This window comes from Melopsittacus undulatus, chromosome 5, assembly GCF_012275295.1.
Source record: "Melopsittacus undulatus isolate bMelUnd1 chromosome 5, bMelUnd1.mat.Z, whole genome shotgun sequence".
In the NCBI taxonomy this organism is placed as follows: domain Eukaryota; kingdom Metazoa; phylum Chordata; class Aves; order Psittaciformes; family Psittaculidae; genus Melopsittacus; species Melopsittacus undulatus.
The window spans coordinates 5480696-5496064 of NC_047531.1; the positions used below are offsets into that span (position 1 = coordinate 5480696).

General features: G+C 41.7%; 1 protein-coding gene across 1 annotated transcript in view; it reads left to right on the top strand.

Moving 5' to 3' along the window:
* LRGUK (leucine rich repeats and guanylate kinase domain containing) overlaps positions 1-15369 on the top strand; it is a 56470-nt gene that overhangs the window by 13092 nt on the left and 28009 nt on the right. The window contains exons 7-11 of the mRNA XM_034062894.1: positions 681-824; positions 3191-3271; positions 4898-4984; positions 7271-7377; positions 13257-13376. Of these exons, the coding sequence (XP_033918785.1) occupies positions 681-824; positions 3191-3271; positions 4898-4984; positions 7271-7377; positions 13257-13376 (539 nt within the window). The remainder of the gene's footprint in view (positions 1-680; positions 825-3190; positions 3272-4897; positions 4985-7270; positions 7378-13256; positions 13377-15369) is intronic.

Sequence of the window (15369 nt, forward strand, 5' to 3'; positions counted from 1 at the left end):
AACCCAAACCACTCTGGAATTTCTTGTGTTAGAGTCTAGAACTAAAGCTTGGGTCATTTCTTGTGTTAGAATCTATGTAAACTAAGAGTAAGTTAGGTTTGTTTGTTTGGGGGTTGTTTTAAACATGTCTATACATGCTGTCACTGACAGTAAATAAAGTCTGCTTTCACTTAGTGTGCCTCAGGATAAACTTGTGTATCCTAGAGATTGCCAGTAGTCCAAAGAAGGCATTACTGTATTGTTCTGCCTTCATATTTTGATTATTTACTCTGTAATCATAAGTGTAAATATAACCATGATTACAGAGGGAAATTCTATGTATTTATGTATCATTTTATGTGCATATCTATTTTCTACATTTTAATTTGCATACTGACAAGGGTACCCTTTAGCTAGGATCAGCTTTAAAAGGATGCTGGAGCTCTTTCTCATGCTGCTGTCTCTTGTTGCTCTTCCAGGTGAGCTGAAGATAAGTTAATCATGAGATAGTTGATTCTTTTTTCCTTGAGCAATGTGGAAAGCTGTATTGTGTCATCTCAAGATGGAGATGTGGCTAATGCACAACAGGCCTATTTGTAATAGGATTCTCAATAACAAAGTGAATTCTGTTCTTTCTCAGGAATGTTGGTTTCTGTCTGTAGAACTTTATCAGCAGTTTATGTCCTTTCATTTCTTCTTAGAGCTTTAACCAGATTGAGAAGACAACTGGGCTGGGCAGTTTGAAAGCTCTACGGACATTGGACCTCTCTAGCAATAAAATAACTACTCTAGAAGGCTTCAAGAAACATGATCTACTACAGGTGATCAACTTAGAGGATAACCAGGTAGCAGACTTGATTTTGATATATATAAAATACAGCCTTTTCTAAGAATGCATCATTTTTAATTTTCTAAATTCCAATCCCTTTTAAGGCCTAATCAAAGAAACTTAAAATCTGCAAGAAATTAATTATAAAAGTTTATAGTTTTCCTTTCCTATTTTACTCCAGTGTTGCTTCACATGTTGGTTGATAGTGTACTCCTTAGGCTTTAGCTCTCTAGATGGGTTTATCTTTACGTAGGTATCACTTCTGTAGCATTTAGTGCTCACATATATAAGTAACTGAGTGTTCTTCTGAGTGGATAAGATAGGGATGAGCATGCACCTTTTCCAGCTTGATTATTCTTGAGGCTTTTTGCTTATATCACAGCTTTTCTTCTGCCAGGCCCCAGGAGGCTTTGCTGGTATCTCTCAGCCTAATTTTACAACCACAGGTTCTTCTGAGCTTTCAGCTGGAAATATCCTATGAGGCAGAATTCATGGACTCTATTATAAAGCAGATTTCATTATGCAGCAGTATCCACTGGCAGTACAATGATACAGTCAAACTCATTTGGGTTTGAGCTTTGAAACCCAAGCCATATATACGTAATCCTACTGATACTGATCTTCCAGCATCCTTACCTGAAAAGACTGGAAACCGGAGACTTAACTGAAAATTCATAAATCATTTAACATCAAAGTTGAATCTGCTCATGAAAGAAAAAGTCTAAGAAAACAAGATATAAAAACATAAATCAGGATATTATTGATATTTTGACTATATTGATAATTTTCTGTCATTTCCTCCATTTGCAAGATACATTTACAGGATGTAATACAAGACTAGGAATTGTTTTTTCTCACACTGTATTCAGGTTGACATTTGAAGGTACATCAATTGCACAAGCCAGGAAACTAACTAATAGTATGGTTGCTATTAGCACTAATAACACCACTTCCATTGCCTCATATAGTTCCCACTGTTCTTTAGCATGTAAAGCTATTAATTTTACCTCATCAGAATTTGCCTCTTTTAATGATGTTATTGAAACTCTTTAATGAGTCACTGGTTTTTGAACATTTCCTTCTAAAGGAAGGAAATTTTAAGAGAATTTAAAGTGAATTTTGATTAATTAATACAGAAAGATCTGAGTTTCTTGAGCTCATACCACCCAGTGTGATCTCAGATGCTTGGTTTATCTGCAAACTAGGTCTCTCCTATACAAATTGAGTGATTTTCCAGATGCTGACAGTTGGCCTTCTAGGATTTCTTTATGAAATGCACCCAAATGACATTTAACTTGGTCAAGTCTGTTTCACAGTGGGCTTCTTGATATCCCTAAATGAATACTGGCTAGGCTATGGTGGAGGTTTATGTTTTTAGACTGAGTATAGGGATAGGATCTGGAGTCTTCTAAGCTCAGTCTTTCAGCAGTGGAGGTATCAAGCATTACAAGGCCATTCATCCCATTACAAGCCTACCATGGATCCAGTGAGCTCTGCAACTGCCTCTCCACTAATGATAAAGTGAGGTTTGAACTAGTTTAGCAGATGCCATCCCTGGCATTGTTCAAGGCCAAGCTGGACAGAGCCTTGGGTGCCATGGTTTAGTGTGAGGTGTCCCTGCCCATGGCAGGGGGGTTGGAACTGGATGATCTTAAGGTCCTTTCCAACTCAAACCATTTTGTGATGCTATGGCTAAAATGAGGCAACATGTATTCCATTAGATGCATTTAACTGACAACCTTACAACTGTTCACTCAGCATTTATAGTGCCTCAAGTGAGACTTTGTTTTGGGCACACAAACTGATTAATCCCACTTAACTTCTAATGCTTGTCTGATGTGCCTGAGTGCAACCAAGCCAGGTTTCCTCTGTGGATAGAGGAAACATTAAGTGGAAAGCATCATCCTCTGGACACACACAGCCAAGGACAGCTCTGCCGATGCTTTTCAATCAAGTGCTGCCACTTAGGTAGGATGAACTTGAGCTGCAGTGAAAAGAAACTCTTTCTCAGGAGGATTTTCTTTTGCCAGTCAGCTAAAGCATAAATATAAGTGCACAATGGCTTCACTTAGGCACATCAGCCACATAAAAACTGAATGTGTCAGGGCCTGACATTTGAAAGAACTGCAAAAAATCAGGTGGTTTGAAATTGCTGTCTGTATTGTGCTGCTCCTCCAGCTAACATACAAGTTGTCTGCCTTTTGTAACTAGAAGTGCCTTATTGAATGCACTTAACATATAACTGTTTTGTGGTATAATGAAGTTGGTTTATGTCCAGGTTTTAAAAGCAGGGACTAAAATACCTTTCCATCCCCCCCACCCCCCATAGTTATCATGGATTCTGTTGCTGCTGATTTATGTTCTCTTTCTGTCACTAATTAGATTGCTGAGCTGCGTGAACTTAAGCACATTGAAGATCTGCCTCTCCTCAGAGTTTTAAACCTGTTAAAGAATCCTGTACAGGTAAGAGGAAGCCAAAAATAAGAATCTGAAACTGCTGGTTTGGATCACACCAAAATCCCTTTAGCCTCAGCTTCTATATCTGACAGGGGCCAGGTCATTTTAGGGAGTCAGTACAAGAAACACTGAGTGATGGTTTCCCTGTCGTGGGTACCATGTCACGGGTACCAACCTTTGTCTGGGAACTTTGTCTAAACAAAAGCTGCACGTGAACCATGATGTTTAACACAGTAAATCCATTGAATTGATTACTTCAGTTTGTGAATCCATTTATAATTTGTATTCACAGCATTCTGTGATTTTAGTTTGGGAAAAGATTCCCTTTTCTTTTGCTTTGAAGATCTGTACTCAATTGTTGCTGGTAAAAGCCCAAAGGAACTTGATAGTGTCCCATTTAAATCATGTGTCTCTCAAATCTGTATCATCTTTTCTTCTCTAGAATTTACTTAGTTCTTATTTATGGCTCACATAATATTCCTCAATCAATGAATTAAACATCAATTTTATCAACAACAGTTGCAAAATATAGGCATTTGTGAAATTTTCAGTCATTTCCAATGTTAGAAAGAAGAAAAATATTAATGGTTTAATTTCTTCTTCCTGTAATTGCCAGTTTTGCTTTGGCTTCCATGAGGATGGTCTGTTGGTTCACACAATGACATTACTATGTAAGAAATACCCAAAATAGGCTGACCCTGGTCCTCTGTAATCCAAAAGCCTTTTTCTATTCAGATGTCCTTCCCCAAAGCAACGTCTCATCATATTCCTTTCAATTACTCTTTTAATAACTTACACATGCAACAACCATCTTGTGACAGCTGTTCTGTTGTTTAACAGGACCTTACTGGTTTGGAACTAGGAACTTTCATGAACTTGTCAGTGTGGGCTTTTTAATTTGACTTTCAATTATTCTTTTTATTGTCTCAGACTTAAAAGCCTATATGATAACAAATTTATAGTACAAATATAGTTCCTATAGTATGACTGAGTTTAGAACTATTAACCATAGTTTATTACTGTGTTATATTACTATGTAACTTATCATAGTGATAGGAGAAGGGGAAATGGATTCAAACTGAAACAGGGGAAGTTCAGGTTGGAGATAAGGAAGAAGCTGTTCCCTGTGAGGATGCTGAGGCGCTGGCACAGGATGCCCAGAGAAGTGGTAAATGCTCCATCCCTGGCAGTGTTCAAGGCCTGGTTGGATGAAGCCTTGAGTGCTATGCTTTAGAGTGAGGTGTCCCTGCTCATGGCAAGGGGGCTGGAACTGGATGATCTTAAGGTCCTTTCCAACCCAAACCATTCTATGATTCTATAACCCCAGCATAGATAACACTTTTAATTCTCCAACAATCTTTTTTTGGTGTTCTAGTGGATGTGGTGGTGAATTTTAAGTTCCCATCTTGATCATTTAATAACGTAGTTAGAGACTTTGAATAATTATTAACTCTTGCTGCAGCAGCTAAGCTTGTGGTGGGGTGTGAATTTATAGTGTATTGACATCCTTCAAGGTAAAGATCTTTTTATGTTGCAATGTATTAAGGCAAATTCAATTTCAACTGATTGAGATGAAATATTAGACTGATGAAGTTAGCTACTTTATGTCAAAGTGGAAACTTTGTCCTTCAGGAGCAAGCAGATTATTGGCTTTCAGTGATTTTCATGTTGCTCAAACTAACAGAACTGGATCTCAAGAAGATTTCGGTGAAAGAAAAGGTATGTAAATATGATACCCTTCTGAATTTGTCCTAATAAAGAATACTAAAAACTATGCATGCAAATGCAGCTTTGTAGTCATGTGGGAGTGACAAACCTCCTATGTTTTAGCGCCTAAGATAAGCTACAAATTCAGACATCTGCTTTTAAATCCAGTGTTCAAGGCCAGGTTGGACATAGGGGCTTGGAACAACCTGCTCTAACAGAAGGTGTCCCTGCCCATGGTAGGGGTTGGAGCTGGATAAGCTTTAAGGTCCTTTCCAACCAAAACCAGTCTGGGATTCTATATATATGGAATTTCTGGCAGTTGTGGTATGTAAAATGCAAGGCTTCTTACCTAAAAACTTAGTTCAGTGAAGAGATTTACTTAGCAGCCACTGTTATTCAGCTAGTGAATCCAAATGGGCAGCTGGTGAGGGACTCTTCATTAGGGACTGTAGTGATAGGACAAGGGGTAACGGGTTAAAACTTAAACAGGGGAAGTTTAGACTGGATATAAGGAAGAAATTCTTTACTGTTAGGGTGGTGAGGTGCTGGAATGGGTTGCCCAGGGAGGTTGTGAATGCTCCATCCCTGGCAGTGTTCAAGGCCAGGTTGGACAGAGCCTTGGGTCATATGGTTTAGTGTGAGGTGTCCCTGCCCATGGCAGGGGGTTGGAACTGCATGATCTTAAGGTCCTTTCCAACCCTAACTGTTCTATGATTCTATGAAACACTCTGAAGTGATAACCACTGTGCTATCTCTAAAATACTATTGCTGGGAGGTTTTCTGTGTCAGGTACAGCAAAGTGAACTCTGAAAGTTAAAGTGCTGCTTGTATCCCATGCTGCTCCATGCAGCTTTCACTGTAAAATCTTCTGCCAAAACCAAACCTTCTGTGGTAATAGAATCCTTTCCCTCTTGTGCAGCTTTTACTGTAATTTGGTTGCTGCATGTAGTATTTGGGCCCAAGCCATGCTAGAACTGTTAGGATCAACAGCTGCCAATTGGGGTTGGATTTCAGGGAAATATCCTTTAAAATTATCCTTCCTGGAAATTCATTGCTCCTAACTTTGACTGCATGAATATTAGAGTTCTTGTTGAATGCCAGGCTCTCTCTGTCTTGGGCACAGAGAAGGGATAATACCAGGGTGTAATTCACTCACTTATCCAAGTGTGGTTTTGGAGTGAACCCCCTACCTGCCCTGCTTGCTGTGCTTGAGTCTCAGTATGGAATAGTCTTGCAATATGTTCCCTGTGAGGATGCTGAGGCGCTGGCACAGGGTGCCCAGAGAAGCTGTGGCTGCCTCATCCCTGGCAGTGTTGAAGGCCAGGTTGGACACAGGGGCTTGGAGCAGCTGCTCCAGTGGAAGGGGTCCCTGCCTGTGGCAGGGGTTGGAGCTGGAGGAGCTTTAAGGTCCCTTCAACCCAAACCATCCTATGATTCTATATGAACTAGACTTCTTTTGGGCTTAACCTTAACCAGACCATGTGCAACTGAGGTGTTCCTGGCCACTAATTCAAACCAAACTAAGTCAAGTGAAATGAACTACCTTCCTCCACTTCTCCTGAAATAGTGTGGACATTGGATCCTTAGTACTGAAAACCTTGCTTTAAAGATCCACTTCTGCTGTACCACACTACTGGCTAATACAGGCATATCAGAACTTACAGCAGTGTTTTGCAGCAGTGCTGTCTAGATGATATTTGATGGTTTACCTGAAGTGACTCGGTAGTTCTTAACCTGATTCTGAGTGCACAGCTTTAATAACACCAAAAAATATGCAAGCCATTAATAGTCAGTACCCTCAGTGGAGCTTTCAATGGAATGGATGGAGGGAATCCTTGGAGTTTAAGTGCTCCTCATTCCAGGAAAGCCAGAAATGCATTGTCAGGAGAAAACTGCAGTTTCTTTGTTAATGCTCATTTTATTCCTCTTTTGACAAAGAAATGAATGACTTCAGTCCCTAAGGATTTTCCATCGGCATCTTCCACCAGCACTAAGAGGATGCAAATTAATGGATAATTAAAACCTAAGCAAAATTACTTTGCATCTTATATGGCATCCTGTTTGCTTTCCAGTAAAATGGTGACTATATTAAAGATGGTAAGCTATATCTGGCTGCCCTCCATCCGTCCATCAAATTGAGCTTAAGACTCCTGAAAAGATTTATATGCTCACAGACAAGCCAAATCCAAAGACTGACCCTCATAAATACAAAGCCACCATTACTCATAGTGGTCTGCTAAGCATATAGGAGCTGGAAACCATAACATCACTGCTCTTCTTTCTTTTGCTCCTGAATAGGTTGCTGCTGTGAATAAGTACGACCCTCCTCCAGAAGTAGTTGCTGCTGAAGACCATATGACTCATGTTATCCGTGGTATGATGCAGCCCCAGAAGATCTTTGACAGGTAAGCTGCCTTCCACTTCACATCTGCTCCTGAGGGTGGCACTCATGTAAAGCACAATGTGTTGTCACATTCAGAGGGACGTTTTCCTGTCCCTCTCCCACCTCTAAATTAATCTACTGAAGAAGAGACGATTTATGGTATTCTGTTAGTTAGCAGGCTGGAAATCAGACAAATCTGATAGAATCATAGAATAGTTTGGGTTGGAAAGGACCTGAAGCTCATCCAGTTCCAACCCCCCTGCCATGGGCAGGGACACCTCACACTAAACCGTGTCACCCAAGGCTCTGTCCAACCTGGCCTTGAACACTGCCAGGGATGGAGCATTCACAACCTCCCTGGGCAACCCATTCCCCAAATCTTATTTGGTTGGAATTGATTATGGAATGAAATCAGTTATTCACCTTTAAAGGCTCAGACAGATTGTCTGCAGCTCCATTGCTTTTAAACAGTCTGTTGAAACAGATGGGCCACAAGCTCCATCAATGGAAGATGCAAAGTTTCTCTCAATTACTAAAGGCATCTGAAAAATCTCTAGAGGCGGAAGAGAGCTGTAAAACACAGCCTCTTCCTGTTCTGCTTACTCCTTCTCTTCATACTGTTGGCATCCCATTGTGAACAAAATGACCTTTTTTTGTGGCTTTGGAGCACATTTTATATTCATAAGGTGAGATTTTTAAGTTTCTCCTTAGGGAACTCCAGCTACTTCTGTCTTTGGGAGGAGATGATGCTCACGGCCACTTAAAGCACAGATGGGAGAGGCAAATCATTGTGCTTTTCCAGTGTCACCATTGGTATGCCAGGTGACTTCCCTCAGTCTTGTTTCTCATGGAGAAATTGGAAATGGCCATGATTTGCTGCTCTGCAGGTGTGTTATGATGCTTCCTTGGAACAAGCTCTGATGGAAAATGTTACGAAATACATGTGATCTATTCTTATATTTGCTACAGGGGGTACTGAGATCAACTGTTCTGTCCCCACATCCCATTGTAGCATCATTTTGGACATCTGAATACATAACTGAGTAGCCCAGTACACTGAACCTGCCTTCCAGTATCTGAAGGGGGTTACAAGGATGCTGGAGAGGGACTCTTCATTGGGGACTGTAGCAAGAGGACAGGGGGTGATGGGTTCAAACTGGAACAGGGGAAGTTCAGGTTAGATCTAAGGCAGAAGCTGTTCCCTGTGAGGGTGCTGAGGCGCTGGCACAGGGTGCCCAGAGAAGCTGTGGCTGCCCCATCCCTGGCAGTGTTCAAGGCCAGGTTGGACAGAGCCTTGGGTGCCATGGTTTAGTGTGAGGTGTCCCTGCCCATGGCAAGGGGATTGGAACTGCATTATCTGAAGGTCCTTTCCAACCCTAACTGTTCTGTGAGTCTGTGAATTAAGATCCATGATTTATTAACTCAGAAACTTATAGGTTTAGAATAACTTTATTTCAAGTCTTATGTTCCCTGGGACTGTTGACAAGAGACTGGAGCTATCCCAGGGGTGATGACAGCTCTGAGAATTCATAGCAGCCTGTTAAAAAAGCCTCCTAAGATTTATTTACTGCTCTGCAGGGCTGGAGGTTTCCTTAACTAAAAGCACAAGAGTTTTACCCAAAGGCATGGATTTCTTCCAGCGCAGACATAGGCTCTATTTAAATATTTGTTTCCTGGATTGTGTACATGTCTATTCTTTGCTGGAAAGCAGCAGTTCTGTCTTGTGTCAGAGGTATTGTATACACAAACATAGAAACATGCAGACCAACACTGATGGGGCTGACCAAGATTGTTAATGATGCTTTGAATGCTCGCCTGTGCTCAGCTGGAAAGCAAACAGCAGAGTCATTAGGGAAATCTTCCTAATGAGGATGTGTTCCAGACTTCTACACTCTAAAATGTTTATTGGAAACAGCTTAGTATATAGTTCATTTGCATCTATCATTTAAAATTAATGAATTTGTAGTAATATCTGTATTAAGAAGTGAAAATAAAGCAAAAAGTTACATTCTTGCATAGTCTGCAGTCGGAAAACATTCACATTAAGTTCCTTATGCCATTCCCCCTCTGTGTGTGCCTTGTGGTTCTTTAATTACATAGCAACACACCACTGAACAATATGATGTTTGTCCCCTACTAGCCATGCATGTGGCATTTTAAAAGGCAGCTTGATCATACTTAGAACTGCTAAATGGGGAGCAGAAATGTAGTAACAGGGGGCTTTTTAGTTTACTGGGTGAGCAGAATCATAGAATCATAGAAGAGTTAGGGTTGGAAAGGACCTTCAGATCATCCAGTTCCAACACCCCTGACATGGACAGGGACACCTCACACCAAGGCTCTGTCCAACCTGGCCTTGAACACTGCCAGGGATGGGGCAGCCACAGCTTCTCTGGGCACCCTGTGCCAGCGCCTCAGCACCCTCACAGTAAAGAACTTCTTCCTTAGATCCAACCTGAACTTCCCCTGTTTCAGTTTGAACCCATCACCCCTTGTCCTGTCACTACAGTCCCTAATGAAGAGCCCCTCTCCATTATCCTTGTAGCCCCCTTCAGACCCTGGAAGCTGCTCTGAGGTCTCCAAGCAGCTTCTCTTCTCCAGGCTCAACAGCCCCAATGTTCTCAGCCTGTCTCCATACAGGAGGTGCTCCAGTCCCTGATCATCCTCGTGGCCTCCTCTGGACTTGCTCCAACAGCTCCATGTCCTTCTTATGCTGGGGACACCAGAACTGCACACAATGCTGCAGGTGGGGTCTTGCAAGATGATACTTGGTATCTGGCTACTGTAGATAAATTCATCCAGAGAAGATGAGCATGCTTCTCTTTAAGCAATGAAAGTTATTAACCATTGGAACCATTTACCAAGAATTCCCCACATCTGGAATGTTTTTAATTAAAGTATACTCTAACAGAACCCCAGGAACCAGGCTTGACACAAGAACTAACTTGGGGAAACCCTGTAGCCAGTGTGATGAGGTGAGTCTGACATAGATGATCACACTAGTCCCTTCTGGCTTTGTTGTCTGTTAATCTTGAACAGCAGTCTATTGCTATACTCACCAAAGACAAAGAAGGAGGTAAGATGCTCATTAAATGAGCCCAGGTACTGCTGGGCAACCCAAAACTCCCAGTTTCTCTTTTGAGAACCAGTAAGTGCGGATGTAATGAAACAGAGGATTATGGAAATATTCTCCATGTTCTTCTGATGAAATAACAAATCCAAGGAATTTGAGGATGTGAGGAATTTGAGCCATGGAAATGTACTTCAGAGAATATGAATTCTGTGTATAAGCATCTCAAGTAATGATATATTGTGTCATTATTTGATATAACACTTCATTGCAACAAAACAGGTTACAGAGGAATTCTGCATTTGCAAGCACGTAACAAGCTCTGTGCAAGGAGAGGGAATGTATTTAAACTACATTGAAGATGAGGGTTCTGTCTTCACAGACCTGCCTTGATATCTTTATTCACAAAAGGCATGGCCTTGAGCAAGAGAACCTTTCTGCTACACCTCGATAAGATTTTAATCTCTAGTCAGTGAGAGTGTTCCCTGGAATTCCCATCTTTGACGTGGTTCCTCTCTAACAATGCACTTGCAGGATCCACAGCTGTCACTAATACTTTCTGGGATCATGTTGCCTTAAACTGGTCTTTGCATAGAAACCCAGTTTGTGTTGGAAGAGTCCTTAAAGCTCCTCCAGCTCCAACCCCTGCCACGGGCAGGGACACCTTCCACTGGAGCAGGTTGCTCCAAGCCCCTGTGTCCAACCTGGCCTTGAACACTGCCAGGGATGGGGCAGCCACAGCTTCTCTGGGCACCCTGTGCCAGCGCCTCAGCACCCTCACAGGGAACAGCTTCTGCCTAAGAGCTCAGCTCAGTCTCCCCTCTCTTGGGCAGGTTCAAGCCATTCCCCTTGGCCTGTCCCTACAGGCCCTTGTCCCAAGCCCCTCTCCAGCTTTCCTGCAGCCCCTTTAGGCACTGGAGCTGCTCTGGGCTCTCCCCTTCAGGAGCCTTCTCTTGTCCAGGCTGCCCCAGCCCAGCTCTCTCAGCCTGGCTCCAGAGCAGAGCTGCTCCAGCCCTCGCAGCATCTCCATGGCCTCCTCTGCACTCGCTCCAACAGCTCCACGTCCCTCTTGTGCTGCTGCCCCAGAGCTGGATCAGGGCTGCAGGGGGGTCTCCCCAGAGCACAGCAGAGGGGCAGGATCCCCTCCCTGAGCTGCTGCTCACGCTCTGGGGGTGCAGCCCAGCACATGGGGGGGTTCTGGGCTCAAGCTCACACTGAAGCTGGGTCATGGGGAGCTTCTCATCAACCAACACCCCCAAGTCCTTCTCCTCAGGGCTGCTCTCACCACATGCATTAAAATGGAAAAGACAGTCTTAACAGCTTAGGAAATCATGACAGGAGGAAGCTATTTTTTGAACTGAACAGAATGTCACAACTGAACACATTCAGATAAGGATTTTTAAGCTGTATTTTTACCTTCTTCATTACTTTTCATGTATTGTGCTAACCAACTTGTGCTTATATTGTCTAATGTCTCGTAAGTGACGCTAAACAGCACAGTAAGTAAAAAAATCTTTAAATATCCCAAGGGTTCTGCTACTGTCTTGCTTTAAAATAGCCTAGTGGATGGAACACTGAACCAGGATCTGGGTTCATTTCACAGCTTAGTAACAGCTCATATGTACAGAGATTATCCAGTCTCTGTAATTTATTAGGTGTATCTGTTGTGTCTTTTGTGAGGCTGGCACTCCATAGAGAATTAGGAGGCTTGATTTCCTTATTATCTCAGTGCTTCTGAAGCATCAAGTCCCATTATATACCAATAGTCTGGTAGATAATGGAGCTGGTTTGCTGGCACTAAAATAGGAGTAAAGCCATTACTTTGAAATCTCTCTCTTCCATGCTTGTGTTCAGTGGTTATCGTTACTTCTTAGTTACTTAGAAAAGGTAAAAGAAATATGCTCTGGTTTCAGGTATTTGCTTTTACCTGCTTAAATTGCATTAAATGGAAGCTAAATACACATAGGTTGTTTCCATCCGCTTTAAACTTATTTAAACTATTTATTAGTTAAAAATAAATGAGTTTGGAGCTATTTTAACTATTTCTGACATATTATCAAGTGGCTTCATCAGAAGATCCAGCTGAGGGTTAGAAATGAGAGTCCACAGTTGCATTCCATATTTAGCTGCCTACATAAATTGCTGGACACTCAAAAGCACACAACTGCTTTTCATGCCAGTATTTACAGCTGGAAGTGGAAATCTCAGGCTCTAACCATCTGCTCTGCATGGAGAAAATGGAGGGCTTTGTATTTCTGTAGCACTTTGGGTTCTTCTAGCTTGCTGGTGTTTGTGTTCAGTGAATCTTAGTGGTTTTCATTGTATTGAATTGTAGAGTCCTTTACAAATCAGCACTTTCATCTGACAGGGCCATGGAAGTCAGCAAGATTCCACGCAGGAGAGTGGAAAGGTTGGTAGGATTGAGTCCAGGTTCATGCTAGGCTCATTATCCTCATCATTAAAACAGTACCAGCTCTGCAGTAGACTTGGAGAACTCTTAAACATATCCCAGCAACACTGTGACTGCAGAGGGAGCTTTAGAAAAGGCTATAAATCAGAAAAGATTATAGCAGATAGAACATAATTCCTTTGGCAAAAGAGACCCAGGGGTCTTTAATGCAGCATTTTGTGCTATTTTTATGTTTAGAGCATATCAAACTGAGCACACGCTTCTCCTGATTGTTGTCTACACTGTGAACAATGTGAACAGTGTGATAGACAGATGAGGTTAGTTGAAATGATGATAAAGTCTCTATAGAAGCTTTATACAAAGTCGCTAAAGATTTCATTTGTAGGTAATATGACAGCTCCTTTATTTTCCTTTCTTGTAGCACTTTACCTTCTCTTGATACTCCCTACCCCATGCTGGTATTAGTTGGTCCTGTAGCCTGCGGTAAGAGAGAGCTTACTCACAAGATCTGCAGACAGTTCAACAACTACTTCAGATTTGGGTAAGTTTATTCCCTAAGTTGAAGCCACCAAGTGATCCAGGCTAGAACTGCTCCTGGTTTGGTGGCTGTTGTTGTTTCTCTTTATGAAGAAGTTAAAGACAAGCAATAAATGTTCATTGCTCTGCATTTTATCTCTTCCTAGGGCTTGATTGCCTCAAGTCACCACATACTTCCTTTAAAGAAAAGCTATTTAAATGCTTGAGTTCTTTTCAAAGGTGAACAGCAAACGAACCAAAGTGTCATTTAGTACTCCTTTTATTGATCTGTTCCCTCTCTGCTCACTAATGACCCTCAACCAAAGCATCTGTTTATATACATATGCATTATTCTTGTAATGTACCTGCATATAACGCATTAGCATGCATGTGCTGAGGGCATCCAGAAGCTAAGAAAAGAAGCAAGTGCAGTTGCTGGACCAGTTTCTTATCCTGGGAGTAGTGTTATCAAAGCAAATGGCACCTTTCAGACTTCACCACCTTCTCCCTATCTGAAAGGCCTGAATTATGATCCTTTTGGGCTCCCTGTGTGTTTAGTGGAGAGAACCTATCTCTTCCCAAGGGAGATTCAACCTTTGTGAATCACTTCCCTGAGGCACCTACTTATTTCCAGTGCCCAAGAGATGGGAAGTCTGGCTAAGTTGTATCACCACTATCTGGTGCTTAAAGTTAGGTGGTGCAAGCTGATACTCTTGTCCACCCATTCGCAGTACCTGACTTTCATAGGTCCTATAGCACATGCTATTCAGCACTAGTCTATATTCCTATATACGTTATATTGTTATGTTGTCTCTCCTCTGTTTTCTCTTTTATTACACTAATTTATCCATTCATTTTCAACTAAACTTTAGCCATAGTTTCACATATATTGCCACAGTAGAACCTGGGTCTCTATTTGTGCACTCTTAGGTAATGAATCGTAAGAAAGGGACCATGGGCTCATACATATATGAGAATGAAACCTCAAGAGTTCTTACCATCACAGGACCATGTTCTGCATGTCAATGTGATGTCTAGTAGTAGCCTTCTTCTTTAGCACATGATGGTGAAGAGGTCTATATGTATTTCTGTCTCTGTACTCAGATTGTAGCCACTTGCTGGTTTAGGTCATATAAATGGCAAGTTGAAAGGACACTGTAAGAATACATGATAGCAAAAAGGACTTTTTACCCTTCTTTAAAGCAATGACAATGTTTTGAGAGACTACATTGGAAATGACAAGCTAATTGAAAGCCAATTGAAATATCCCAAGCGTTGTGCAGGGGTTTTTTAAGTGTATTGTTTTTCTACCACGTATTTTATTTTCTAAAAGCTTTATGCATGCAGGGAAACTAGAAAAAAAGGAGAGAGAGGCAGAATCTTAACAGAGCAGAAAATTGCAACCATAAAGCAAAGTTGTGTTTTAATTATTCAGGGGAGAATTCAGCAATTTTCTGGCTTTTACCTTTAGATTTCAAACATTCCACTCATTAAAGATGTATTGCACGCAGGAAACCCTGGCAGCTGGAATGTAAACATGGCCTTGCAATTCAAAAGGGTTGTAATGCAGAAAAGCGTTTCAGAAAACCCAGTGAAATTGGACCCTCCAACCATCTGGCTGGTGCTTAGGAATGACCTTTAAAGCTCAACGCATTCATAATATCTTAAAGGAAATCAGGCCTTTGAAGTGGAGTTTTAGAGCCCACTGTTCTCATTTGTCATAGCTTGCTGATATAAAAGAAAGTGGCACCCTCTAAATGCTGTGGTGGTGAAGACCTGACAAGCTCTGTTGTATTGACTAAACTCATGTCACGGTTTAACCCCAGCCCCATGCAGCTTCACACTCACACTGTCTCCAGTGGGATGAGGGAGAGAGCTGGAAGGTAAAAGTGGGGAAACTTTGGGTTGAGATAAAAACAGTTCAATAACAAAAGCAAAAGCTGTGCACAAGCAAAGCAATCCAAGGAATTCATTTGCCATATAGAGCCCCAGACCGGTTTGGATTGGAAGGGACCTTA